Here is a 26,402-nt window from a genome sequence, read left to right as displayed (position 1 = left end):
CCAAGCTGTAGCAGGAAAGTCCCATCAATCAAGGTGCTGTTTGGTCATTTATACTTTCAAATCACTGGAGGGAGATCTGGAAACCTGAAACGGCCCCTATGCTTTCCTCAGAGTTAACTGTATGTCAGTAGTAGGTGAAATAATGTCTTTAAATCTGGGCATTTCAGGAATGAGGTGTTGATATATGAGCAAGTGAATTTTAGAGGTGGTCCAAACTGCTTTTAGTAGTTGCCTTTTATGCTTGCCTGTGTCGTGTTTAATGTAGGAAAATATGATGTGATCACTGGAAATGAAAAAAAGTATTGTTTGGAGTTTTGAGAAAGCTTTGTCTTTATAAGCAGTCAGTTGTTTGTGCTGGCTGTTTCCAAGGTAGCCTTGTGAGGCTGTCTCTGACAGTTCATTAAAACCAGGCACTCTTCTTCAGGCCAGTGTTTGTTCAGGGGATGACTGGTGATCCATGAGTCTTCCTGCTGGAGATGGGGAAAATGTTCATGGCCTGAAGTAGAAGTAAGCACAAGTATTTTTTATGGTATTAATTTGCATGCATGGGGCATTGTACGAGGACTAATAGTTTCTTTGTTAGCTCGTTGGCTTTTGGGGAACCATCTTGCCTTTATTGGTAGTCTTCAAATCTTGAATTTGCTTCCTTTTTCTCTCTCTTTTCCTTGTTAATTTTGAACTTCTGAAATAAAAAAAAATGTAATTTTAAATAGAACACAGCAGTTATGCAACACTGTAATTTGCAGCCACTTACAGGGTATGCCACATCCTTAAAATCAAATATTAATGAATTCTGTAATAAACTATGCTACCACTTATGAGCCTCTAATAGATGGAAATAAATTGGTGCTGTGCAAGATATTCAGTCTCAGCAGACATCTTGAATATCAAGAACTAAATCCAATACAGGAGAGTGGGAGCAGGAGAAGCTGGTCCCTCAGATACAGAAATAATCTTAGGTTTGATCGCAGGAGGACAGCACAGCATCCTGAAGCTCCTAAAATGGTCCCTGTCTGAGAGAAGGTGTTGTGCTTCAGCCCCATCTAGCAGAACTGGTATTTCAGCGTGGCCTTGGCCTGCTGGCTTCTCCCCTGAGTTCCAAGCTAGATTCTCATATTCTGGCCCCAAAATACTGGGGCAATATACTGAGGCAGGCTCTCAGGGAGTCAAGATGTACTGTGTTTTTTGCACATGTAGATTAAACCTGAAATTAATGTCATGAGTTGTGCGATGATGCCTCATCATTAGATCAGGTTCTTTAAATACTGTGTACTTTGAAAGCTTTCAGGATCTGGCCCTCTGCTTGCTTCACACACAGAATAACTTGGCAAGGAGGAGGTTCGGTGCACATCGACTTGATCCATCCTGCAGCCTTCAGCTTCGCTATTGTTTTCCTAATGGGAAAATCTACCGGTGCCAGCCCCACTGAAATCATGCTGCTGGAGTGCTTGGACTGAGCGTCTTGAAAAGCAAAATGTTTACAGTCCAGATGCTGTTCTGAAAAAAAGTGTTAAAGAATATGCAATCTTTAAGCAGGAAAAGTGTAGTATTTGAGGGGTTTTTTGCCCGTGTGCTACAGAGAAGGCGGCACCTTGAAGGAACTGTCTTGTACAGGGTTGATTTTTCTTTTTGATGGCTTTTGCTTTTTATCATCATGAGAGAAGTTCTTAGTGACTCATATTATAAAAGCAGCAATCTGTTAATGAGGCATTTACCTTCAAATGCTTGAAATGCCATCTTGAGTGTTTGAAGTATTAAGTTGTAATAATGTAACTGCTCTGTTCTTTAACAATTATCTGTATTTAAATTCCCACTCTGGCTTTTTGAAACTGTGTTTTAGCATCCATCAACCCCTAAATACATGAAACCTATTTGAAGGCTGTAATTCCAGGCCGTCATTCTTGAAAAAACATAGTTCCGAGAGAATTAAATCAAGTAATTTAACCTGTTGGGCTGGAATTCTGTCTTATGTCATTAAGTAGGGGCCTTTTGACAATGATATTTGCTTCCAAGTTCTGTAAATTCTCAAACTCTCAGAATATGTTCCCGTGCCTCCAAGATCAAAACAACCATTTGTACTGCAGATAATAACGTTTTGGCCTGCAAGGTAAAGGAAAGAAACAGTAATGCTAACGTAGTTTTACTGCGGCGTTAACGCAGAACCCTAGGAGAGCCTCCAGCATCAAACCACAACCAGCACAGCAGGCAGATGTAGTAGATAGTCACAAACTAGCAAAACAAGAAAGGCCACCATGCTGCCACCATACTGTGTCACAGCGTGTCTTCAGAATAGACGCCAACGTGATGTTGGACTGCACAGTCAGTTTAATTAAAGAAAAGCACAAATAACAGGAAAACACCAATAAACCATCAGAAAACCTGCATAAGAGTGTCCTAATCTTCACAACTTCTCTGAATCCGGTTGGCAGTAGCACTTCTCTCCCCCTCTGTCCCGTTGCTCTCCTGATGGCATCCTTGTGTAAGAATGTTTCGTCAGTTATTTTGCGTGCTGGATGATGATCCTGCGGGTACGTGGAGGTGGTGTTTTGCCCTTTCCTAGCCCCATTACCCTACCTACTTTTCATTTTGTGTTGCCATTCGTTCTGGAGAGGAATATTAGCATGCTGCCCCCCATTATGTGCATTAAATGAATGTTGCATTGCAAATGCGAAGTTGAAATTTTTTTTATATATACTCTTGCTCACCACAGCGATCTCCACTTTTGAACTCATTTTCCTATATTGTATTCCTCCAGACAGCTGCTTTGCTGTTACCTACGAGGCTTTTGCAAATAATGTGCTATAGCACTTGCTAGTTTGGATTTTTTCTTTTTTTTTAACTACATCAGGTGCTGTACTGGCAAACCCATCTTTTCCACACATGGTGATATTGTTGGTTCTTTTGAAAGGCATCTTGCAACAGCCTGTGTGCTGTGGAGCTTTCAGAAACACATGCCTCATAACAAAGATTTATGTGCTGTATATGTCAGCCCTGACAATACCAGACTGCTTGTGTGCTCTGCTAATACAGTGACTAAGTCTTCGGAACCGTAACGTTCAAAGCTCATGCTTGTCTCTTTCCATTTGTCCTTTTGGTTGGTATCTGTGTTTCCTGTTTCTTAGCAGGTTATTTCAGAGCTAATTAACTTATATTAAATAAGTGCCGATTTCCGCCCCCGCCCCCAGTATTTGTCTCCCATGCAAATAGAGGTCTATGAAACTGCATTAGTTTGCTTCTAACACGGCAGACGCAAGGAAATGCCCTGTGATTTCCTTAGTCTGTATATCCTGGTAGCTATTACCACACTGCATTATGTTTTAAAATCTGTAATTTGATTAAATAGTGAATATCTGGTTAAGGTACTTAAGGTTTGGGGCTTTTTTTTTTTTTCATTACTACTTACAGTGGTTGACTCAGAATCAAAAGCATTAAATGAGCACATAATGGGAAATTCTGCTTAAAGAGTCCATGTAAAAAAATATGCCTGAGGGGCGAACTCTGTTTTCTGTCATACAGGGATAAACTGAGAAGAACTCTCTTGAAATGAATGGAAGCATCTCACATTAAGGTCACCATAATGGTGATAGAAAAAAGTATTATAATGGTTGTTGCTATCAAAATCTTTTTCTTTTTTTTTTTTTTTTTTTTTTTTCCTTTCTGACACACACAAATGTTTTGCTGGTTAGTCCTTTTTTACTGTTTCCAAAATATGGGCTTCTTTGTAAAGACTGAGTCCAGAAGAGTATCCTTGCTGGGCATTGCTTAAGTAAGGACTGCAGGTGGCTTTTAAGTAACTATAAAATGAGAAAGGTAAATGATAATGGCCAATTCGTGAAAGAAAAAGAAGGCACAAAAAACTTCTAAAAGGTAGGATGGGGTTTTGTTCTACTATAGATTTGTTACTGTATATCTGACTCTGTTTCACGAAATGACAGCATGGTTGAAGTTAGAAGGGACCTCTGGAGGTCAGCTTGTCCAACCCCCCTGACCCTGCTGAAGCAGGGCTGCCGAGAGCCAGTTGCTTAGGACCATCCTATGGATGGAGACTCCACCACCTCTCTGGGCACCCTGTGCTGGTGCTTGGTTCCTCTCACAGTTAAAGTATTCCAAGCACAGAGGTAATAACACGTATCTTGAAGTGACTGTTATAATGATCTCCCAACATAAAAATGAGCCTGAAAGAGTTGAAATGATCATTGGCTACATGAGGAAGAGCATAGCCACTAGAAATGGGAAATCAGTATTGCCCTGAGATTTTTGCTCGAATACTCTCCCCAAGTCTGGACCTGATATTTCAGTGAAGTATGCAGAAGTGCTCTGGAACCAGGCAAAAACACTGGATAGGAGGCTTAACAGTGCCTGGTACGTACTGTGTCTGGCAGTTGGTTAAACTGATCACTCCCCAGAAAGTTATTCCATAATTCATCCTCTTATTTTCGCTGTGAAAGAAAATGGATTAGGAAAAGGTTTCCAAAGATTTTGAGTGTCAACAGACTTTGAAGAAGTCTGCAAATATTCAGAAAGTTTTGAGAAGCTTTTCATGGTGAAAGGCTTGGATGCTGCAGGATGCCTACTGAAGCTGATTCCCTGTAGGGATGCTGCTGGCACATACCTGAATAGCAGGGTGCTACCTTGCTATACAGGATGGAGAAGGGAGGCTGTCTTGGCTGTTGAAAGTGCCTACGCTTTACTGGCAGGTCTGGGGGTGAGAAGGGGGCTGTGCAGCCACCTGAGGATGCATAGCAAAGAGCACTAACTCGTTCTGAGATCTAGTTTCTTTAAAGCATTTGTAGCACCTGATCAAGAGCTTTACCGGGAAGGAAGAAATGTGCCAGGTGTTTTGTTCTGAAACACGTTACCAGAAAGAAGACTAACTGAGCTACCTAACAACTTTGAGGAAATATTAAATGAGTTCACATGCAGTTGTGGTTTTGTGAAGTTGCATTTTTATGGCACAGGTGTTTTGCTTCCACCTATATTGTCAAGCAATAAAAATGTGGATGACCAAAAGGTTATATCAGCTAAAACCAAACCAAACCAACAAACAAAACACCCCAAAATTTACATATTTTTATCTTGTGTGATTCCCCCTCCTTGTGTGCTGGTTTCTGAGCCTTTAAGGTGTAATTGGGTCATACTTCCCGGCTTTCTCAGTACAGCCCCCAGATTGCAAAAATCCTATTGACCTGAAAGGGAACTGGTATTTCTTCCATAAGCTTTTTTTGGAGTAATGGTGTTCTCAAGCAATGCACTGATTCCAAACATGGGGGCTAAATACTGAAGGTCATACAGGCGGGCAACACTCTTTGTAAGCATACATTTACTTGGCTCTCTTCTTGCAAGCAGTTGTTGGCGTGTAAATGGGTGGCCTGTGTGGCCAGGGTCAATCTGCCAATATGGATAGGTATTGTAGGTTGTTTTGTTTGGGTTTTTTTGTAGTGGACCCCTAAGTAGAATACTCAAGTTAGTGACAGGGTCTTCAGAAGTACTCGGTGTCTCTTCAAAAAGGGTATGCAAATCCCATTGTTACCACTTAAAATTAAACTGAGGTGTGGTTAGGATTTGAAGATGTAAATTAGGTAACCAGTGTGACAATAGTGAGCAAATTCCTGATTTTACATGGGTTTGTGATAGTAATTGTAAACGATGCTTTGACTTGAGTAAGACCTTAATTTATGTCAGTACTGAAAATAAGCTCGATAACTTCACTTGTGGACACAATCTGGTATATTGTGCAGACTCTACTACTGACAGTGTTAGGACTAAAAAAGCTCAGAAGAGAAGTAAATGTGATTATTATTAATTTAGGACTCGCATGAAATGAAATCACTGCATCTGCTGTGTTACTGTAATGATATACTGTATTAGTGTATTAGTATTGACAATATACTGCATCTTACTCAGAATTACATGTTAACTTCATCCATTTCCAAGTAGACGACTCACCTGCGGATTCATAAACTGATGCAACAGATTTCTCTAACAGAATAGCCACAATATCTCTGCTTCCTTTTAGCAAATGCATTATACAGTTACAGGAAACTTTAAAGCTGTGAATACAGAACTTGTACTGACCTCTATCAGAGGACGAGACACAAATCTTTGCAGAGTCAACCCCTTCTCTACCCAAATGATTAGAGCATTTGGTTCCACTTCTTGGTTTTAAACATTGTTTGCCACCTGTATCCTACTGATAATACCTTTTTGCAATAGGTGTTAAAAAAGAAGATGCTGTAAGCAGTATTGAAGAAAAAACCACCAAAACGTGTAAATATCACTGGAGTCTTGAGATTTGCTTTAAAACAGTTAGTTTACATTTCTTTCAACTAAATATCCTTCTCTGATTTTTAATGTTTGAGGGAGGCCTGCAGGTTGGCGTGCCTGAAGGTATTTGTGGTACCCTATTTTTCACTTGACGGCCTTCCCTCAAGCTTTTAATCCTTATTAACTGTGCTGGTCATGCTGTTTGCAGCCTCACTGGTAATGGTGACCCAGAGTTGCAGCGATGACTGGGAGGGAAGGACCTTCTCATGATGCTGGTAGCTCTGTGATGCTCTGTAGATTTGCAGAGTCTCTCTGCCCAAGCAAACCTCTTTCAACATCTAGAGATTAATCACCTGCTGGGCTTGTAGATTAATTTTATTAACAGGTACATACCAGATCATTAGTTCAGGCTTTTGGCTTGACCTTGTGCTTTTCCTGTTCTCTTCTGACAAGTAGAAGCATATTTATAAATAGTAAATAAAGTGAAAATGGGATTTAAAAATGAAAAGAATGCTATGACGTATGAAAACCACGTTGTTATTTAAATAAGTGAGTAGTTCCAAGGACACATTTTCCCAAATTGCTTTTCCAAGATTTTTTTTCTGTCTAATTTTTTATTACCTTTTTTTCCTCTACATTGTAAATTCCCATTTAGTTGTTATGCTTGGTATATAGTTTATTAGATGCTCAGCAGGTAGTTTACAACGTATTTTACACTGACAGTACAATTGCAGAGTTTTTGTTTGTGCTTTAGGATGTAAAACCAGAAAAATAACACTCCTCAGCTGGTCCTGTCAAATCAGAGTATTTGAGGGAATGAATCTTCGTTTCTGGCTGTGTAGGCTCATTAATGGGAGCAAAGGCAGAACAACCCACCTAGCAATCCATTAATGGAGCTTTGTAGCCTTTCTGTTTATGAGGAAGCATCACAAATGACCCATTAGGTTAGAGAACTATGCAGAAAGCCATGCTCCTCTGGACTTTCCCAAAAGGCAGCTAGTAGGGCATCAGAGGAATCTGCTGACTTTCGTGTGTTGGGTCCTATACTTGTTAGTGCTAGCACCTATGGGTCGTGACAAAGTTTTCTTAATTTTTCAGGATCTATGGCAGTTGGGCTGGTATGTTTTGTTGCTTTGTGGCAAAAATGCCAATTGTGAGCAGAAGTGTGACTCCTTCAAATTCCTACAAAAAGAGAGGCAGGAGAGCTGCTGTCTCTTAATACTGTATTGCTAACGGTTCATTATAAACGTTCCCTGCACATCTGAAAGTGAATTGTAATGGGCTGTAACTGTGGCACGAATATGTGCTGTATTTCAACTTGAAATCCATTGCTAATTAAATCTGAATGCTATAGCAACAAAATGGTGACTGATCTGTGCATCTGGCTTAATTTTTCATTCTGAAATAAGATGAAGCTGAGGTTTTTATTTTAAAGTCTGCAGAGGACTTTCAGTGACAAAGTCACTGACTTTCGTGAATTTTGCCTTTTGGTTTCTTCACAACTGGTCGGTTAATGTCAGTGGAAGCTTTGTGTCTTGTTTATGTGGGTCTCTAGACAGGAGCATCTCCTACCGGTACTGCTGTTAGCAGCTCCTTCAGCACAGAGTATAAGGTTTGCATTCCCTGAGAGAAACCATGGTGTGACACAGCATATTAGTGCTTTGTAAAAAAAAAGCTTGTGTGGTAGCAGCCACCCTCAGCTGGATGACAGCAGCATATGAATCCAGCCCAGTTCTTGAGGCCATTGGTTGCTCTATCAACATTGCTGGGACGTAAAATGTTTGGGCTGGGAGTCATGCAGGCTGGAGCGTGACTTAATGACAGCTACGAGGTGTGGTCAGTGACCAGCCTGGTGACATGAGATGCTTAATTTTTTTTTTTTTTTTGCACAAGGTGAGGTGACATGAGATGCTGCTTTTTGTGCAAGGTGACAACATCGAACAGCGTCCTACCAGCTTGCAAACCTGAAAATGTTGAGCTTTTAACTAGTGGTGTTTAACTTTTTTTAAAAAAAAAATAAATAAAATAACGTCTGGATGGGTTTAAATCGGTGAGATAATTGATACTGTATGGTTGTTCTGGAGTATTCTCCCCATTTAATGGTCGTGAGATATTTTGTTTAAACAAAACACCATCAATCCCTCCAATTAACTGTTTTGTTTATTAGGAGTGAGGAAACTCTTGGTTTTGTTGTTAAGACTTCTGTCAGTTTTTCCTTACTTTTAAAGGTGGATAGGCTTCACTGAGTGGCAGTGTTGCCAGAGGCCACAGCTACTGAAGGAAGCAAATTAACATACAGTATGTTAATTTGTTTTCCCTGTCCTTCAGTTACAGTGAGGAGGGTCTAAATATTTCAGTGACTGAGACTTTGGATTCCTGCTTCTTGCTACACAACAACAACAAAAGCTATTTATAGCAATAACAGTTAGCAGCGATACAGCAGCCTCAGACAGCTATAGGCAGCGTCTCACCATGACCACAAATGTTAACTGCTTTTGCACTGAATGCCTCTGTGAAAACAAAGAGCACTGAGAAATAAAGATCAAAGCAAAACCAAAAGAAAGATTTTTTTATTGCTATGTTTTACTTTGCTGGCAGACCAGAGCAAAGGTTTTCTGAACATTTAAAAGATGAAAAAGGTGAAGAATCCCAGAAGCGATTTATCTTGAAGCGAGATAACTCTAGTATTGATAAAGAAGACAATCAGGTTGGTTCTCGGTTCGAGAGTTGCTGAAATTTGTTCTGTTTTTGAAGGTGGGCTGACTGATGTTATTGTTGTTCTTTTGTTGTTGCTCTCCTCCTCCCCTGTCCCCCTCCCCGCCTCCTTCGGCGTACGTACCACCATGGGTAGCATCGAGCCCTGGCGTGGCCGCTTCAGCCGTGGCAGTGTGTGGGTTTGCATGGGTGGTTTGCTTGGCGCAGGACTTGCTGCATGCCCACGGGAGGGGGAATGCCAGCGGCTCTGGGCTGCGTGGAAGGCTGTGTCAGTCGCATCTCTCAATGTCTTGCCTAACTATGGCAGTTGTTCCGCTCCCTACAGCTTCCTCCTTCCATTGTACCTATTCAGAGTTGGATTTCAGTATGGACTGATGATAAAGTGATGTAGCCCAAAAAGGAGAGAGGAAAAAAAAAATATTAAAAAAATAATGCCCTAAGCAAACATGTGATGGTGAGGGCAGGTTGATTTTTGTTTTTTCTTTTGAAACCATCCTAAATTGTTTTGACCAAAAATAAATCAGTTTCATCTTTTAGTTCCCTCCCTCCTCCTGTGCCCTCACCACCTTTTACTGTCTGTGTAAACTTACTTGCTTGTTGTGCATGTACTGTGGCAGACGTTCCCCCTCTGTGTTGCCTGTGCCTTAACACTACCTTACCTTAGGTGAGCCCAACGAGTAGGGGAGCGCCAGGGAAACGTGTGTGTTTGTGCTACCTTTAAGAGTGGGTGTTGTGCTGTTTCAATCCAGTGCAAGCTGTGTATGTGGAACATATTAACAAAAAAAAAAACCAAAACCAAAAAAAAAAACCACAACCCAAAAGTTTTCTGATGTGTATTGCTTTTATGTGAAAATTCTCACAGGTAAGATGACAGTGTATGCTTTTTTTACTTAGGTTATATTTGTGGAGGGACCTGCCAGTGAGTCTCTCATTTCCACTCTCCTTCATGTTTTCAGTAAAGGACTGATTTTTCCTTTCTTTTTTCTCCCCCCGCCCCCTGCCTTTTATTTCCTTGACTTTCAGTTGCACATAGCAGCCTTGCCAGTTATGCTGCATCTGATTTGGTTCTGAAAACAAACCCCAAGCATTCTCAGGGTGTGGTGAACAGGGGGATCAGCCAAAGGAAAGCAGCGTGACCTCTCTCTCTAGGTGCTGGGGTGCAGGGGGAGAAGGAGCGGTACTTGAAACCCAATTGCCAGTGCAGCATTTCTTGCCGGGGGTCCTCTTCTCCTCTCCTCCCTTCCATGGCACAGCCGTTTTCCTGCACTGTGATTTATCAGGAGGCACAAATGGCCCTTTTCCCAGCGAAACTGCAGTGGAGCGTTACTTATGGTGTAGAAATGCTTAAAACTGTCATGCAGAACATCTGGGACTTCTCCCTGTGCACATAGGACTCAATGGGTTTCTTCTAGGGTTTGCAGTTTAGCTCTTGCAGCTTAATTTCCCTTTTTTCTTCCTTGATTTTGTAGGTAGTGCAGCGCTGCTTGCCGTCCTGCTTCTTGCAGCCAGCAGGAGAGTCAAGAAATCTTAGCAGTTGAGAGCAATGGCACTTAGGCTTGGGGTGAGAACACCCAGTTTTAGGACAAGGGGTCCACAAAAGCCCTGCAGAAAGCCTCAGTCTGGCCACCTGCTCTACAAACCCATGGGCAGTATCTAACTGGAAATCCTTAGGCACCAGCCTTGCAGGGCACTTCATGCAGGAACGACAGCTATCGTTTTCATGCTTCGTTTGTTTAAGTGAACATTTATTATTCTCAGCTGACAGTTACTTAATGGCAGTTTTTAACAGCTCAACTTATATAACCCTCCTGGTTTTCTTTCTGCTCAGCAAAACAGAATTCTTCCATTTAGAGATGACAGACGAAGTAAATCAATTGAAGAGAGAGAAGAGGAGTATCAGAGAGTGAGGGAGAGAATATTTGCACAAGATGTGAGTAGTTGTTTTAATTGCCTCTTTAGTGCCATACCTTCGCCGGTAGTCAGACAGTTTTGCCCCCCTCCAACACGAACACCGCAGCCGGACTGACCCTGTGGAGCTGGAGGTGACAGGGAAGGGCGATTGGTGCAGATGGTCTAAGAGGAGCTTGAGAGGTGTGGAGGTTGGCTTCTGGAGAAGGAGGTGATGAGAGTTGCAGGGAGAAGGGTAGCGGAGAGATCAGGCCCAGCATGTTGTCTGGGGAGTGCTTATCCTGTTTCTTTGAATGTTCATATTTGTGTGGTCTAGGTTTCCTTCTTTTTTCCTTCTCTTTTTCCAGCCAAAGAGCAGTGATTTAAATGGACACTCTCAATAATTTCATGTAGCTATGTTATTTCATATTTGTTTTGAGCTGGATCAAATTTTGTAAGTGTCCTTCTGCAGATCCTCCTCATGGTTTTGTTTCTTTGGACTGGTGCTGTAGCACTAGGACACTAAGAACAAAGAAAAGCCAGAGGTTAAACATATGGAGTTGCATGGAGTTTTTGGAAATGACCGATTTAGGAACTGTATTTCTGCCATCAGAAAGAGTTGGTCACGTTGATGATTTTATTCTGAAAGGAATAAAAAGAAATAGGCATTATAAGTCCTGCCTTTACCAAAAAACAGAACTTGCATAACAAGCTATGTTGCTAGAGGAAAACATCTAAATTTGAAGCATCTGTGAGCAATACCTTATGTTCCTGAAAGAGGAGGAAAATCATAATTTGCTATACTACTGAAATGATGGGGTCCGAAAAGGAAAAAAAGAAAAAAGTCCACATTTTGTTTTATCTTGGATCTCAGTGCAAGATCTGCCAGCTAGAGGAACATGGGAATGAACCCAACCCAATTAAAGCTATTACTGAAAATCATACTTGACAGTGTCCTTTTAAATTAAAACTGTTCATATGTTGCAGGGCTAATAGTACTATTTTAGATACCCTTTTATTTTGCTCTGGTTTTGGAGTTGCATACATCCAAGTGACTTTTCTTTAGCAGAATACATTGTATAGTTTTAAGGTGTGTGTTGTCTCTCAGTTGTGATAAGGAATTTTGCTTTTTAGTAAGTAGCTTGCCACATCTAGATTTTTTTAGCCTCACGCTTTTTTTTTTCTTGACTGAGACACTTCTAGTAAAAGCAGAGACCTTTTGGGTTACTTTTTGTTTTCAGCATGTGAGTCTGATGTAAATACTGTCACAATATATATGGTAGAGTTGAGTCACTCAAGGGCTGCAAAAGAAAAGTCTCTTTGCATCCTGTTTCCTGTATAAAGTTGCTGTTTTTGGGTTATTACAAAGGAGCTTGTGTGAAAGCAAAAAATCTTTGGGTTTTGAAGCAGACTTCAGATGAGGCAAAATGTTGTTTAAAAATACCATATGGAAAGTTGTTGCCAAAATAATGCAGTTTCTATCACAAGCAGCAGCTAGAATTGCCAGGCTTGGAAATGGAGGTGTCTGGAAAAGTGTGCTGAAATTGGCTCCACAATGTGCTGCTGGTTTTGTCTTGAGATGCTTGAGTTTTAAAGACAGGCAATCAGTGAGCATTTTAATTGCCCACAGCAGGAGGTTGTTGTGGTCCATTGGGTTAGCATCTCTAAGTGGCAAGTCCTAAGTAACAGCGTGGTTTGTGGCAGGCAGTATAAATGGATTGGGAGTGAGCATTTGTAAAGATGAGCAATGTTAGATATCTCTCCCTCTCTCTCTCATACCCACTCATTTGCGCTCTCTCTCTGCTGTTGCAGGTGTTAGTGAGATCATAGTGCAGTGAATTGCAGCAAGCTGTACTAATAATGTCAACAGGAATATGTGTCTTAGCTGAGCTTTTTGAGTGGAGCACTCCTCACAGATATGAGCTGGTTTTAGGATGATGTCAGTGGCTGCGGTGGTGGACAATGTTTTTTGGGGTTTTGTTTTTTTTTTGGTCAGTTTTAGGAAAGAGAGCAATGGCTTCCTATTATAGGTAGCTACTTACTGCATGTAAGACTTTATAATTTTGAAGCCCTCTGCAATCATTAATTAATCCAGTTCTCCCCAGGTTTCTCTGAGGTAGGTACCTAAGCCTTGTCATCCTGCAAATTATAGCTGTAGAAAGATTGGCAGGGAGGGATTAATCATGTGGTATTTTTGTTGTCTCTATACTGTTTACACTGCTGTAGCCAAGCCTTTATCAGTGCCTTGCTTATGAACCTTAGCAAATGGATTATAGATACTTCACTTCTAATTAGAGTGTGCATGAAGAGAGCTTGCATGAGAGGTCCCCAAAGGTCATGAAGGTCAAGAGTACTGCTATACCTTGTTGCACCTAGCACCCCCTCTCTAAACATGTCTGAGGTACCTGAAACTCCTTGGGTAACACATCAGCCCAAGATTTAGGAAGAAAGGGCAGTCTGGTTACAGGGACAAAGAGTTCTGTCCATATTTCAATTGCTGTGAAAAATGTCTTAACCTGGGCCCCCACATACCAGCCAAGGAAAGCTTCCTTGTCCCTCCTTTGCTTTTGCAGCACTGTAGTATGCCAGATATCTTCATTTCCAAGTGGGAAGATTTTAGCAAAAATAAATATGTTCATGAATAATGTCATCATTGTAATAGTCCTTATGATTATTAGTCTGATATTAGTCAGTTGAAATTATACTTTCTGGCAAGTTTTCCATCTGCTGTGTTGGCCATCATAAATCTTGACAAGGGGAGCTGGAGGTTTTAATGACTCCAGTCATGTGTAGAGTCATAGCAAGTGACAGGGATTGAGAAGCATGTTAATGTGATATCTTAATAAAAGGATCAGTGAAGAAATAACTAGTTAACAAATGGGATCATGCCAGCTCACTGAAATAAGAACTACAAAGTGCACCTCAAACTTTTCAGGCTGCTAACAGTAAAACAGTGCTGCACAAACTCTGTTATGCTCAAAGCTATTTTCAAGGTTGTTTTTTAATTGCAAAGCCTACAATCTTCCTTGTAAACCTTTAAAAGACAGCGGGTTTTTTTTGAAACTGAGTTGTACCGTTTGTGAATTTTACAACCAAGTGCACTGGAGCAGACGACCTGGGGTATCTGGGTCTTGCAAAGCAGTAGTTTCTTGTCTGAACTGCTTTGATTACTTTTAGCAAGTTGAAAAGTAATTGTCCAAGACAGACAAAGAAACAATCTAAAAGAATAAAAAAAGTACGTGTTGTTCTTTCCCTATGCGTTAACTCAGACTGTAGATTTAACTGAGGAATCCCAAATGCATGCGTAAATGGTACACTGCATTTGGCTTTTAAGCATGCAGAAAATTGATTCTAAAGACTAGCAATCAAATTACATGGGGGAAATTTCATTCTTCAAGGTTAATGCAATGTATAACCTCATGAGCCAGAATCACATAAGGACCATCGTTCATAAATGTATTCTCTAGTAATCATTGTGTATTCACTGAAAAATGTAGATGTTTTATTACTTACACAAATGTTGCCCACGGTGCACATGGAACTTATTAAAGGAAATACACCATGCTTTTTGTTTTTTTGTTATTAATTGTTATGACTATTTTTGAATAAAGAATGTATTCTGAAGAGCTGGATCATTTACATAAAATAAACCATGATTCCCCTACTTAAGAAAACACTGGGGATCTCTATCACCCTTTGATTAAAGAGAGTAATGAAAGAAATATTTGAAAAAGGTGGCTTCGGACTGTCCTATCCTTCTAGTAGGAACAGATTAGGAAGAAGAGGGTTTAAAATTAGTAAAACCAAAACAAAGGCATGCCTCATGTTGGCTTCCATAAACCCATAGGTACTAAAATTCCCATGCTGCTGTACAGAGCTTTTGTTAGTGGCTGCAAATTGAGCAATAAGCATTAGTTGGAAGCCTGAGATCTATCACGTCTTGTTAACTGACATGAAAATGATCACCTGATGGTATCCACTGCAGGATGTTGCTGCGTGTTAATAGTTATCTGGGTTGGCTAATGTAATTAAAAACAAGAGCAGCAACCCCCAGTGTACCTAGTGCACTGGCAGAGCTGATTCGTGTTTTCCAGTTAGGGCTTTAAAAGGTTCTGAAAAATAGGAAGAGTGAAATACTCATTCCATAAATGCCAATTAGTCATACAGAGCATCCTCATGGAAATCTTGCACACAAAGGTCTCCAAGGAGGCAGATTTGTAGGTAATCTTACATAACTTTTTTCCTTTTGTAGGTTTATTGTCAGTGTCTTTGGGTATACAAGAACCAAGTGTTTTAAGAATGTTTATGACAGCAGCTGTGCTGTGTACTTAAGCTTTCCTGGTGTTTTAAATTGAGCATTATTGATGCTATAGATCAGGAAAGTGAGTCCTGACCTTGTAGTAGCTAAATTGCTATCCAGAGCTGCTTAGCTAACTGATTTTTAACAGTAGGAATAATGTAATAAAAAAAAGTGCCTGTCTTCTCTGCCTTTCAGCCTCACACCTGTACTGAAGCATAGTTTCCAGGGTTTGTGTGGCCCTGTGCCAGCATCATCAGCCAGGAAGACAAATGGAGTTGTTATGGACTCTGTCTTGTAAGACTAACGCAGTTGATATAGGTTCCCATGAAGACCCTGAAAAGGGAGCAGACCTCTCCACTTGCTTGGTAAAATAGAAATCCCAGATATTTATTCTGCCTTATGCCCCAGTCTCTTTAAAAACTTGGAAAAGTAAAATAAATAAAAAAAAAGCCAGACAGGTGCATGCCCCTTTGCTTTTGTAACTTTGTGGGGACACAGACCAGTACTCCAGTCTTAGCAAAGGTTTTTACTTGCTTGTTCTGGAAGAGTCACTATAATGCTGCTTTGGAAATGTGCAGTGAGGTCAGTGCACAAATGCCTATCATGAACCTCAAAGTGAAGACGCAGCCCCACAGCTGAGGTTGTACAGGCCCACAGGGTGATTTCACTGTGCTCGTAGGTAGTTAGACTATGCTGAAGTCTGCGCAGCCATGTTGTTAATGAAACCTTGTAAGGTACATAAAATGAGAAAAGAGACAGTTGTAAAACCACTAGAATCCTTTGTACATGGAACAGTTTGTGTCTTGTCTCAGCCCAGGGTGAAAGCCTAGGTCTGCTGTAGCTGATGGAGATTTGGTCCCTGGCAATGGAGATCTTGCTGCTGATACCTAGGGGTTTGTGCTAAGGACAGAAGCATTTGCCACCAATGCAGCCCAGAGCCTTGTGTGTTTAGTAGGAGTGCAAGGTGGGAGCTTGCCTGGGAAGACCAGGGATGTGTCACATGTTCCCTGATGCAGATGCTGGGTGGGCAAATTACAGCTTTAAAGAGAAAACAGGTTGCATTCTCAGGGCTGAATTCCTTTCTTGTGTAAATTGATGGGATGGCACTGGCTTCGGTGCCAAGGGAAAATTTTGCCCATGCATCTGCTGGAGCACTGGAATGAGCAGGGTGTTGCTTCTGGTGTTGGCCAGTGCTCTGAGTAAGTTATAAGCCCACCCTTTTCCAAACAGAAAGATCCCAAATCTGTGCATAACCCATGCTGTTAAAATCTGGCACAGCTAATGATGGCATTGCACTATTCTTTGAGCTGAGTCCCGTTATTACAGAAGTAATGGGTATGATCTCTGGTGCCCTCCTCCCATTGCCAGCCTTTTGTTTAAATTCAGTGCAAGTACTGACTATCCTTTCTTCTCTACCTCAAGGAGATATAATCCAGTGACAGCTACAAGGCACTTTCTGTAGTGAACATGAAATAGGAGGGAAAGAAAAAAAATCAAAGAAGGAGAATTATTCATGGGAAATTGAGCACAGCTTCATTTCTCTGCATAAAAAATTAAGTAATGGTAAAAGAATTATATACTTGCCCATAGGATTTATTTCTTCTGAGCCCTTCACCTTTCTTGGGATCTAAGTCCTCCAGCAGAGAACCTTTTTGCAATAGACTATTATTGTTTAATATTATTATTAAGATGTCTATCATCATTTTATATCTCAACATGGGTATGACTGTTTCCTCTCTAGTTGTAAAATGTGAAATCACATACTATTTCTCAGTACTGCAGTATCTTCTCTCCCTTTGAAGAACTTTGTCAATCCTGCATGCTTTCCTTCTGTTTTTCCTTCTTACCTGCAGCTCTGTGCTTTTCTGCTATCTTATTTGAGGTGGTAGGGCAAACCAGTGGAACCTTACGTTATTTAGGAAAAATGTTTTTCCCCTCAAATGGTCAGTATTTTGCACATACCGCCTTCTGACCTCAGGACTGTGAAATTTCAGTTTGTTTCGAAACTGAGACCCCTCGTTGGCAATGTGTTGTAATGCATGGAATTTATTTTACTGGCCTGACCTTATTCTTGACCTTTTTTCCCTCTTGTCTTCTGCAAATGCAAATGGTGCATGAATGGAAATCCCCTTAAGCCTGAACAGGGGAGGTAATTCTAAAATCAAGGAAGGAATTGGAACAGCAGAGCATATCTAGAACGTCTGATACAATGCCTTTTTTATTTTTCAGTCAGTTTGCTCCCAGGAAAACCTTTTTGTGGAAAACAGGTAAAAAATAGCTTTTTATTTTTGTGTTAAACTTAGCGTTTTCTTTTATTATTTTGTCTATCTATAGTTCTATAGTTGTTTATCCTAATGTGAAGACTATTGAGCAAATTTGTGATTTGTATTATCTGCAGTGCTTTGTGCTTGAAGAGGGAGGAAGAGAGATTGCCTTGCAGTATTGTGTCTGAGCAGATAAGGTGTTACTGCTTCTTTCCTGAGACTTTGCATTACAGTCTAAAAAGCAGATTGTGGGAGGGAGGGGGTGCCCACCTAAGGTTTCATTTCAAATGGCCAATCTGTCTTTGGAGTGCCTTTAGAATTTAATTTATTGATCTTTAAAAAGCACTCTAGCAGTGGCTGGATGATGATATTTGTGAAACACCACGCTTGTGTTTCTGTTGTTTAACATGCTTTCCTGTGGGGCTGAGCGGCAGCACTGACTTCACTTGGTGCTTGCGAAGGTTCAGAAGTCCCCCAGACCAGACCTGCTTTGCTGCTGCATTGCAGTAATGGAATGGTGATATCTGAGCCAGCTGCTACCTTGCATTACTGTGTGATACTTCTGGATGTTCTTTTCATTGTAATAAATCCACTTAAAGCAAAGGAAGAAGAAACCGTGTTTAAGATCTACAAAATATGAAGTGTTAGCTCCATAGCAGCCATAAGTTAGCTTAACTGTGTTGAAGATCCTGGGAACTGTGCATCTTTATGGCAGATAAGGATTTTAACCAAAAAGCTGGGAATTTCACTGCTGAGTGTTTGAGCAGTGCTATCCCAGGTCTGTCCTGTGCAGGTTTTAAAACTCATTATCATCCCCTTGGAGAAGGGGAGGCTATCTTTCACAGTATTTCTATCTCTGTCCATCCTCATGTCTGTCAGATGTATTTATGGGTGAGGCTGTTCCCATGGAAAATGACTCCACAGTAAGGGTATAAACCAGCTTCTCTAATGGACAGTCCTAAAAGTGGCATGAGGGAAGGCCCTCAGGAGGTAACAGCCACTGTCATCAAACCACCTTGTATTCTGAGACCCAGGGATATTGCCTCTGCTACTTTTTCTGTATTGTGACTATGGAGATATGTTTTATCAAAATAAATCAAAATTGCAACAAAGGAACCCAAAAAGCAAAAAGCAGATGCTCCCATAAACTGACTCTTCCCTCTCTGGAGAGATTGGGATGATAAATATCATGTAGTTGTTCATGTTCCCAAGTCAGTATGGAAAGTGCTCAGACACTGCGCTGCTGAGGGTGGGGTGGGGACCTTTATGGGGTAAACCACGAGCTTCATAGCCAGGCCTCCACTGGTTTTATGCATTCGATCCCACACCTGTGTGCGGGAAAATGTGGCCAGTTCTGGTGTTTGCACATGGTTTGCTTTGCTTGAACCCCTGAACTGGCTGACTGGCTTTCCTGGTGGGAAGATGCATACCCAAGTGGAGACCAGTAACGGGCCAGGCTGGAAACTGGGCTTCTGTTACTGCCAACGCTGCTGTTGTCAGGAGAGAGACTTCAGCTGCGTTCCTCAGAACACTGCTTTTTCTTGCTGCATGCCTTACTACGTTCAATGAGGTAAAGCGCTGAAGCTCGTACTTAGCTCTGTGCACATGAGTGATCTTGTTGATTTGCTGTGTTGAAAACTAGGTATGTGTTTAAGTGCTTTGCCTTTCTTTTTCATCAGAGAACCTGAGCATTTCTCTGAGCTGAAGAGATTTCCAAGCGACTTAGCAAGTGCTTAAAATTATACATGCAGTATTTTGCTGGCTTGCATTTTTATGTTCTTATTAGGTGACATTTTTATGAATTTTCTTTTGGATGTAGATGTATGGTTCCTTGCCTTCTGAGAATTACCTTGCTCAGTAACAGGAAATGTTACATGGCCTTCAGCCTCCCTGGCTGACATTTCTTATGTTCATTTGACTGTGCACAGTTATGGGGGGTGGGGGGGTGGGGGGTGGTGGCAGGGGACACACACACAACATGGCTATCAATTTTAGCCTTGTTCTTTTAAACTATGAATCTAGTATAAGTTGGAAGATGGTGCTTGATATTAAATGTAGCTTCACAGATCAGATAAATTGGAATTACCATGTCTGTTACCATAATCTTTCTTTTCATTTTTCAGTAGGCTGTTGGAAGACAGTAGTATATGCAATGATACCCATAAGAAAAGACAGCTGTTTAGGTTTGTATGACTTCATTTAATATTCATTTCACAGTAACTCTCACTTGTGATTCTGTCTGTGTCTTCACCAAGGGAGACCTTGACAGGTATGTCATTTTTCTGGTTGGAAAGATGGATGGAGAATGGAGTTCTTACCCTGCTGATTGCACGCTCCCTGAATGGGGAGGTGGCAATGGGACCCTTTCCTTTGGTTTTACAGATCATTAACTCGGGAATCATATGAGTTTTTCAGCTGCCCAGCTGGTCAAACTGCCACAATTTGGGGGTTACTGTGACTGGTGGAAATTCATTTTGCTCTAGTATATCCAACTGGCATGTTTTGCAGACTAGTGCCCAGACTGACCTTTTTTCCTTTCATTCGTTTATTAAAAGCTGAAGTAGAATTATGATGAGGTGAAACTGATTGAAGTTCCCTTATCTAAAGCAGTAATATTTTGAAACCTCTTTTCTGTGAACTTTGTCTTCCAAACTCCAATTCCTTCTGCCCAGAAAACATTCAGATATATCCTGTATCCTAAATCTTGTCCCAAGCCACAAGGAATCAGTACGAGTCAATCCATGTTTTCACGAAGAACTTTTTTTTTTTTTTTTTCACTTGACACAGTGGATCAGTGGAAGACCCAACCTAGTGGTGACAGTATTCCTCTGAGAGGCTTAGAAAGGCTCTCTTCCCACACCTTGAGCTCTCACAGGTTCAGTTCAAATCAACAAGAGCTGAACATGCCAAGCTGCTCTTAAAGTCATCAGCTACCACAAGTGTTAAGCAGTGTGGGCAGAAGCAATGGATGCTTTCAGAAGCATGTCCTTCAGCCAGTAAGGCATGAGGACAGCTAGGCAGAAGTGGGGTGATCGCTACATGACTGTAGGCATTAGAATTTGCATATGTTAGCAGTGATAGTTTATGTCACTTCAAACCTGCATCTTCTATATTACATAATTTTTTCATTATGAGGAGGAAAGGATGCAGGATTATTTGATGTGTGGCTGCCAACTGTACATCCATCCCAGCAGTCACAGAGGAGGTGGTGAGAATGCACCAGACAAGTATCGGTGTTGAAGCATCCAGAGCTGTGTCCCATTGCCACAGGCAGAAAAACTTTTCTCCATGCTTTGGCCTAGCCTTGATGATCTGAGAGTCATTAGACATGCAAGAGTAAGGAGGCATCTTACACACAGACACTTTTAATAACAAATATCTGTTCGGGTTTGGGGACCAAAAAGAAATTTTGTGTAACCCAAACCCACAGATCACTGGGATACAAAAACATCCTGTTTCTTTCCCACTAGAATGTAAATACAAGAGAACTGTCAATTTCTAAGTGCAAGAGTGCAAAAGAGTCTGTAAATAATATACTTGGGTTTCTTTCTTTCCAATTAAATCTTAAGGACAATTTCTCGTTAAATTGTTTTTCCTCCTTTTATGTTATTGCTTATGTGCTGTTCCTCTTCATGCTTTTCTACTGTTTGGGTCTAGCAAAGGTCAACAGGTTAGCACTGCTGATCACATCTGTGAGAGGTTCTGATCACAGCCAAGAAACGTATCTTTGACACACCGCTCTTTCATGTCCCTGGTGACACAGCTCAGCAGGTTCTCCAAATAAAAAGCAGAAGCCATGTTTGCAAGGAGAAAGAGGACCAAAAAAAAAAAGTGTAGTCCCATCTTTTTGATTTGTATAAAGAGCTTTGAGCTTGCGAGGTATTATACTGTAAAATAAGACAGAGGGATGGAAAATGTCTTCTAAAAGCTTTCCAAAAACCAATGTTACTAGCACCACTTGGGATAATGGTTGTGGTGCACTAAGCTGTGGTAAGCATGCTGATTTTGTCATTTTAGCAGCACATTGTAAGTGGTTCACCATAAATAAGCCAAATTCTCCTCCAGATTCTGCTCACAGATTACTATGGTTTTACTCACAGTACGCTGGGTGCTCTGCAGCTGTTCAAGGACAGTCTCTACCCAGAGATTTTTGCAATTACTGTATGCAGGGGGGGAACCCAAACCCCAGCTGGTGGGTCTCTAAGTGGAGCATTAGCACTGAGGAGTTTGTGGTCACACTGGGAGGACACATGTTTAGGGAGGGATTTGGATGACTTCACAGAGCAGATGATGAGTGGGGGCAAGGTGCAATAGAAATAAGGAGGATGGATATGAAGACAAAGGTAGAGGGCAGGTGAAATTAGTGAGAAAAACATTACAGATGATGGGACAGCAAAGTAGCAAGGGGTTTGCTTAGGGAAGAGACTGATCAAGAGGCAACAGCAATGCTATGTCAGCCCCCTCTGGTGAAGTGCTTTCAGGATATATGCAGAAGGGGAGTGGTGAAGTGCTGCGCATATAAATATTTATAGCCGTTTACTTGCTGAAAGCAGGTGAGTATGGGGGTCAAATCCCCTGTTTCATGTGTGCTTTCATAAATGCAGGTTATTTTCTTTTTCTCATTAGATGCACTGCAGGATACCTAAAGATAGACTCTATCCTGACACAGTTTTGTTTGTGTATAAATCCTTGTTTCCTGATATCTATAGGGGTAACAGAGACAGCATGGGGAAGGCATCTGGCAGTCGACAGAGCAGTACGGAGAACGAATTGAAGTGGACAGACCACCAAAGGCCATGGAGCAGCACAGATTCTGACAGCTCAAATCGAAATTTGAAGCCAGCCATAACAAAAACAGCCAGTTTTGGTGGGATAACTGTCCTGACAAGAGGAGATAGCTCATCAAGTAACAGAAGTACCGGCAAACTGTCTAAAACAGGTAGCTAGTACTGTATTGGGTTCACAGTACTTTTTGTCATGTGGCGATAAATTACTTGAGTGTGGTATATCACAGAATTGTTTGGGTTGGAAGGGACCTTCAGAGATCATCTAGTCCAACTCCCAGGGTTGGACTAGGTGGTAACTTACATGAACAGTGGTATTCCTTGTGTGTAGCAGATGTGTATGTCCATGTATGTACTTTAGTGTCTGGGTACCTGGTATTGAGCTTTTAGAATCAAGAAGAAAACCTGGTGCCTGAGGTATGCAAATCATAGGTGAGGTAGGCTTTCCCCTGAGCAGAGCATGTGCACTACCTCTTTGAACACTGACTGCACTTGTAGCCTGAAAAGGTGGTGCTCCTTTCAGACAAAATACAGATTTTATCTTTTTATTAATATTAATCCTTTTGAATCACGAAAAATTAATTGTTATATATCTGATGAGAAATTCAAAAACATTTTGTTGTTGTTGCTAAAAAGCATACCATCTGTATCTTGGAATACAGCCTCTCCCTTGCTGCTGGCCAATGACGCAGTGTGCTGTGGTGGAAACAGGCGGAAGCACTGGATTCACACAGGTCCCACCATCTCTCCATTTTCTTGTTTAGTTCCTATTAAATGAAAGTACCCTTTAAGGAGACTATGAACCTGGTGGGAATTCTGCATTTACTTGCATTAACTTCACGCGTACATTAACATATGATTGAGTCACAGGTCTGGATCTAAGTAATTTCAAGCCATGCCATTAAGCTACTCTATTACATTCTTGTGTAAAAGTGCATAATAAATAATGGGCCCATCAGATGATTCCATCACTTTGGTTCATTTGATACATATAGTACAGGACAAGTGGTAATCAATACTTAGCACTTAGTGCTCTTTCAGCTTGAGAGTGTTTTCTGGATGGTACTTAATTTAAAACCAGTTTATCAAACCTGGGTTGGTCAGATTTTACTTCTATTCCCAAAATAGTGTGGTAGCCTTTGCCATGATCTGATGCCAGGATGCCGGGGAATGGAGTTTTCAGAATAAATTGAGAACCTTTGACTTGGTAACTACATTCTGGGCCTCTGGATCTTGAATGTAGTTTAAATTTTATATTTATATATATATATATATATAGACTCCTTTAGGTTGCAAAAGACCTTTGAGATCATAAAGTCCAACCATTAACTTAGCACTACCAAGTCTACCACTAAACCATGTCCCTAAGCACCACATCTACACGTATTTCAAATACCTCCAGGGATGGCAACTTACTGCCTCCCTGGGCAGCCTGTTCCAATGCTTGACAACCCTTCCGGTGAAGGAATGTTTCCTAATAGCCAATCTAAATGGCCATTCCCTCTTGTCCTATCGCTTGTTCCATGGGAGAAGAGACTGGCACCCACGTCGCTACAACCTCCCTTCAGGTAGTTGTAGAGAACGATAAGGTCTCTCCTGAGCCTCCTTTTCTCCAGGCTAAACAACCCCAGTTCCCTCAGCCACTCCTCCATAAGACTTGTGCTCCAGACCCTTCACCAGCTTCATTGCCCATCTCTGGACACGCTCCAGCACCTCAACGTCCCTCTTGTAGTGAGGGGCCCAAAACTGAACACAGGATTCCAGGTGTGGCCTCACCCGTGCTGAGTACAGGGGGAAGATCACTGCCCTAGTCCTGCTGGCCACACTATTTCAGGCACAAGCCAGGACGCTGTTGGCCTTCTTGGCCACCTGGGCACACTGCTGGCTCATGTTCAGGTGGCGTTAACCAGCATCCCCAAGTCCTTCCCCACCAGGCAGCTTTCCAGCTGCTTTTCCCCCAGCCTGTAGCACTGCCTGGGGCTGGTGTGACCCAAGTGCAGGACCCAGCACTGGGCCTTGTTGAACCTCATACAATTGGCCTTGACCCACTCATCCAGCCTGTCCGTATCTTGTAGATGGGCGTCACGTTGGCTAACTTCCAGTCAACCAGGACCGCCCCGGTTAGCCAGGACTGCTGACAAATGATTGAAAGTGGCTCGGTGAGCACTCCCGCCAGCTCCCTCAGTGCCCTTGGGTGGCCCCTATCTGTCCCTGAGAGACTTGTGTGTGTCTAAATGGTGTTAGCAGGTCTCTGAACATTTCCCCTTGGATTAGGAGGGGCTTCATTCTGCTCTCTGTCCCTGTCTTCCAGCTCAGGGGGCTGAGTACCCAGAGAGTAACTGGTCTTACCATTAAAGACTGAGGCAAAGAGAGCATTAAGTATCTCAGCTTTTTCTTCAGCCTTTGTCACTATGTTTCCCCCAACATCCAATACAGAATGGAGATTCTCCTTAGCCCTCCTTTTGTTGCTAATATACTTATAGAAACATTTTTAATCATCTTTTATAACAGTAGCCAGATTAAGTTCGAGTTGGGCTTTGGCCCTTCTAATTTTTGCCCTGCATAACCTCATGGAATCCTTGTAGTCCTCCTGAGTGGCCTGCCCTTTCTTCCAAAGGTCATAAACTTTTTTTTTTTTTTTTTTTTTCTTCTGAGTCCCAGTCAAAGCTCTCTGTTCAGCCAGGGCGGTCATCTTTCCCACCAGCTCATCTTTCAGCACATGGGGACAAGGCCCACTCCTGAGCCTTTAAGACTTCCTTCTGGAAGAATGTCCATCCCTCATGGACCCCTTGGCCCTTCAGGACTGCCCCTCAAGGGACGCTGTCAACCAGGCTCCTAAACAGGCCAAAGCCTGCCCTCCAGAAGTCCAAGGTGGCAGTTCTGCTGACCCCTCTCCTTACTTCTCTGAGCATCGAGGGCTCTACCATTTCGTGATCTCTGTACCTGAGACGGCCTGTAGCCATCACATCACCCACCAGTCCTTCACAAACACCAGATCTTGGGCTACTTCTTCCAACTTCATCGCTGCCTACCTGAAAAATCCGTAATGGAAGGTAATCTGAGGGCCGTACCAGGGTAGGAAGCTTTCCCTTCCTATCTTTAACCTGGGCCCCAGTGGGGCAGCAGCTGCCCTGAGCTGTGGGTCCGGTCCCGTACGGGGCCTTCTGTCCCCTTCAGAGGGGGGTCTCCAGTGACCCTGCCTGTTTCACTTTACGGGGGCCTGGCCGCCATTGCTCTGGCTCTGCCCAGGCGCTGCCCTGTGAGCCGCCAGCTCCCGGCGGGGTTTGCTGCTCCCCCTGAGGTTCGGACCCCCCCCCCCCCCATGTGTGTGTGTTACATGTCACAGCTGTAAAGGAACCCGGCTGGCTTGAAAGCTGCTGGTCATAAAGCTGCTGGGTGCTTTTGGAATATCCTGCCTCTTCTTAATGCTTTCATTTTGTGTTTCTTTTGAGACTCTAGATAAATACTGACTTTATTATCTTCAGATTCATAGAATAGCTCAAGTTGGAAAGGACCCATAAGGATCCCTTCTTAATATTAATATCCTTCTTCTGCTTTACTCCATCCTTATTTATGGGAAATTCTATGGAATTAGGACATTAATTTGACTTTGAATCAGTACAGTATAGTTCTTTACCTCTGGCTTGTTCCATATATATATATGCAACATAGCAAAACAAGTGTGTATGTAGTTTTGAAACTACACCCTCCTGTATTTTTTATTTGTGTAAAGACTGAATAGGCTCTATAGTGGGGCATGAAGTAAACTATGTTTTTACTTCCAGATTTCTTTGCTTCTCGTGAATCTTTCCATGGCATCAGAATTCAATTTAATATATGTGAATTAGAGAGGAGGCACAGGTTCCTGCTATATTTTTTTAATATATTATTCATCTTTAGTACAGTGCAGGTAAATACATTTATTTGCAGCATTGTATTGCAGAGGTGCAGAGCATTTAAAATGGTGTCAGGGAAATCCAGTTTGGAGGGTTGAGACATCTAACTGCAAAAGAGTAATGCTTTTAAGTAGCTGTTTTAGTCTTAAAATCAAGCGTGTTAAAGGGTGTACTTAGAAAATGTACTAAAGGAGAGATTTCAGAAGCATGCCAATATTTGTAAATGCATCTGCACTCCCTTGCACCAAACTCAAAATTGCTTTCAAATGAAAGCTCTTATAATGCATTTTTA

The 26,402-nt window shown here is 41.8% G+C and overlaps 1 protein-coding gene across 21 annotated transcripts in view; it reads left to right on the top strand.

The window, feature by feature from the left end:
• The window catches only part of ARPP21 (cAMP regulated phosphoprotein 21), a 206,354-nt gene that overhangs the window by 117,928 nt on the left and 62,024 nt on the right, over positions 1-26,402 (top strand). For 10 of the 21 annotated variants that reach the window (XM_080387134.1, XM_080387142.1, XM_080387131.1 and 7 more), the window contains 5 exons: positions 8,863-8,971; positions 10,808-10,909; positions 17,396-17,433; positions 19,554-19,613; positions 22,140-22,372. In XM_080387134.1, the coding sequence (XP_080243260.1) occupies positions 8,863-8,971; positions 10,808-10,909; positions 17,396-17,433; positions 19,554-19,613; positions 22,140-22,372 (542 nt within the window). The remainder of the gene's footprint in view (positions 1-8,862; positions 8,972-10,807; positions 10,910-17,395; positions 17,434-19,553; positions 19,614-22,139; positions 22,373-26,402) is intronic. The other 11 variants (XM_080387135.1, XM_080387127.1, XM_080387143.1 and 8 more) reach the window with 8 other exon arrangements.

This window comes from Falco punctatus, assembly GCF_963210335.1.
Source record: "Falco punctatus genome assembly, chromosome: 4".
NCBI lineage: Eukaryota > Metazoa > Chordata > Aves > Falconiformes > Falconidae > Falco > Falco punctatus.
Note: the sequence above shows the minus strand (reverse complement) of the source record. Positions and strands in the feature narration are given on the sequence as shown.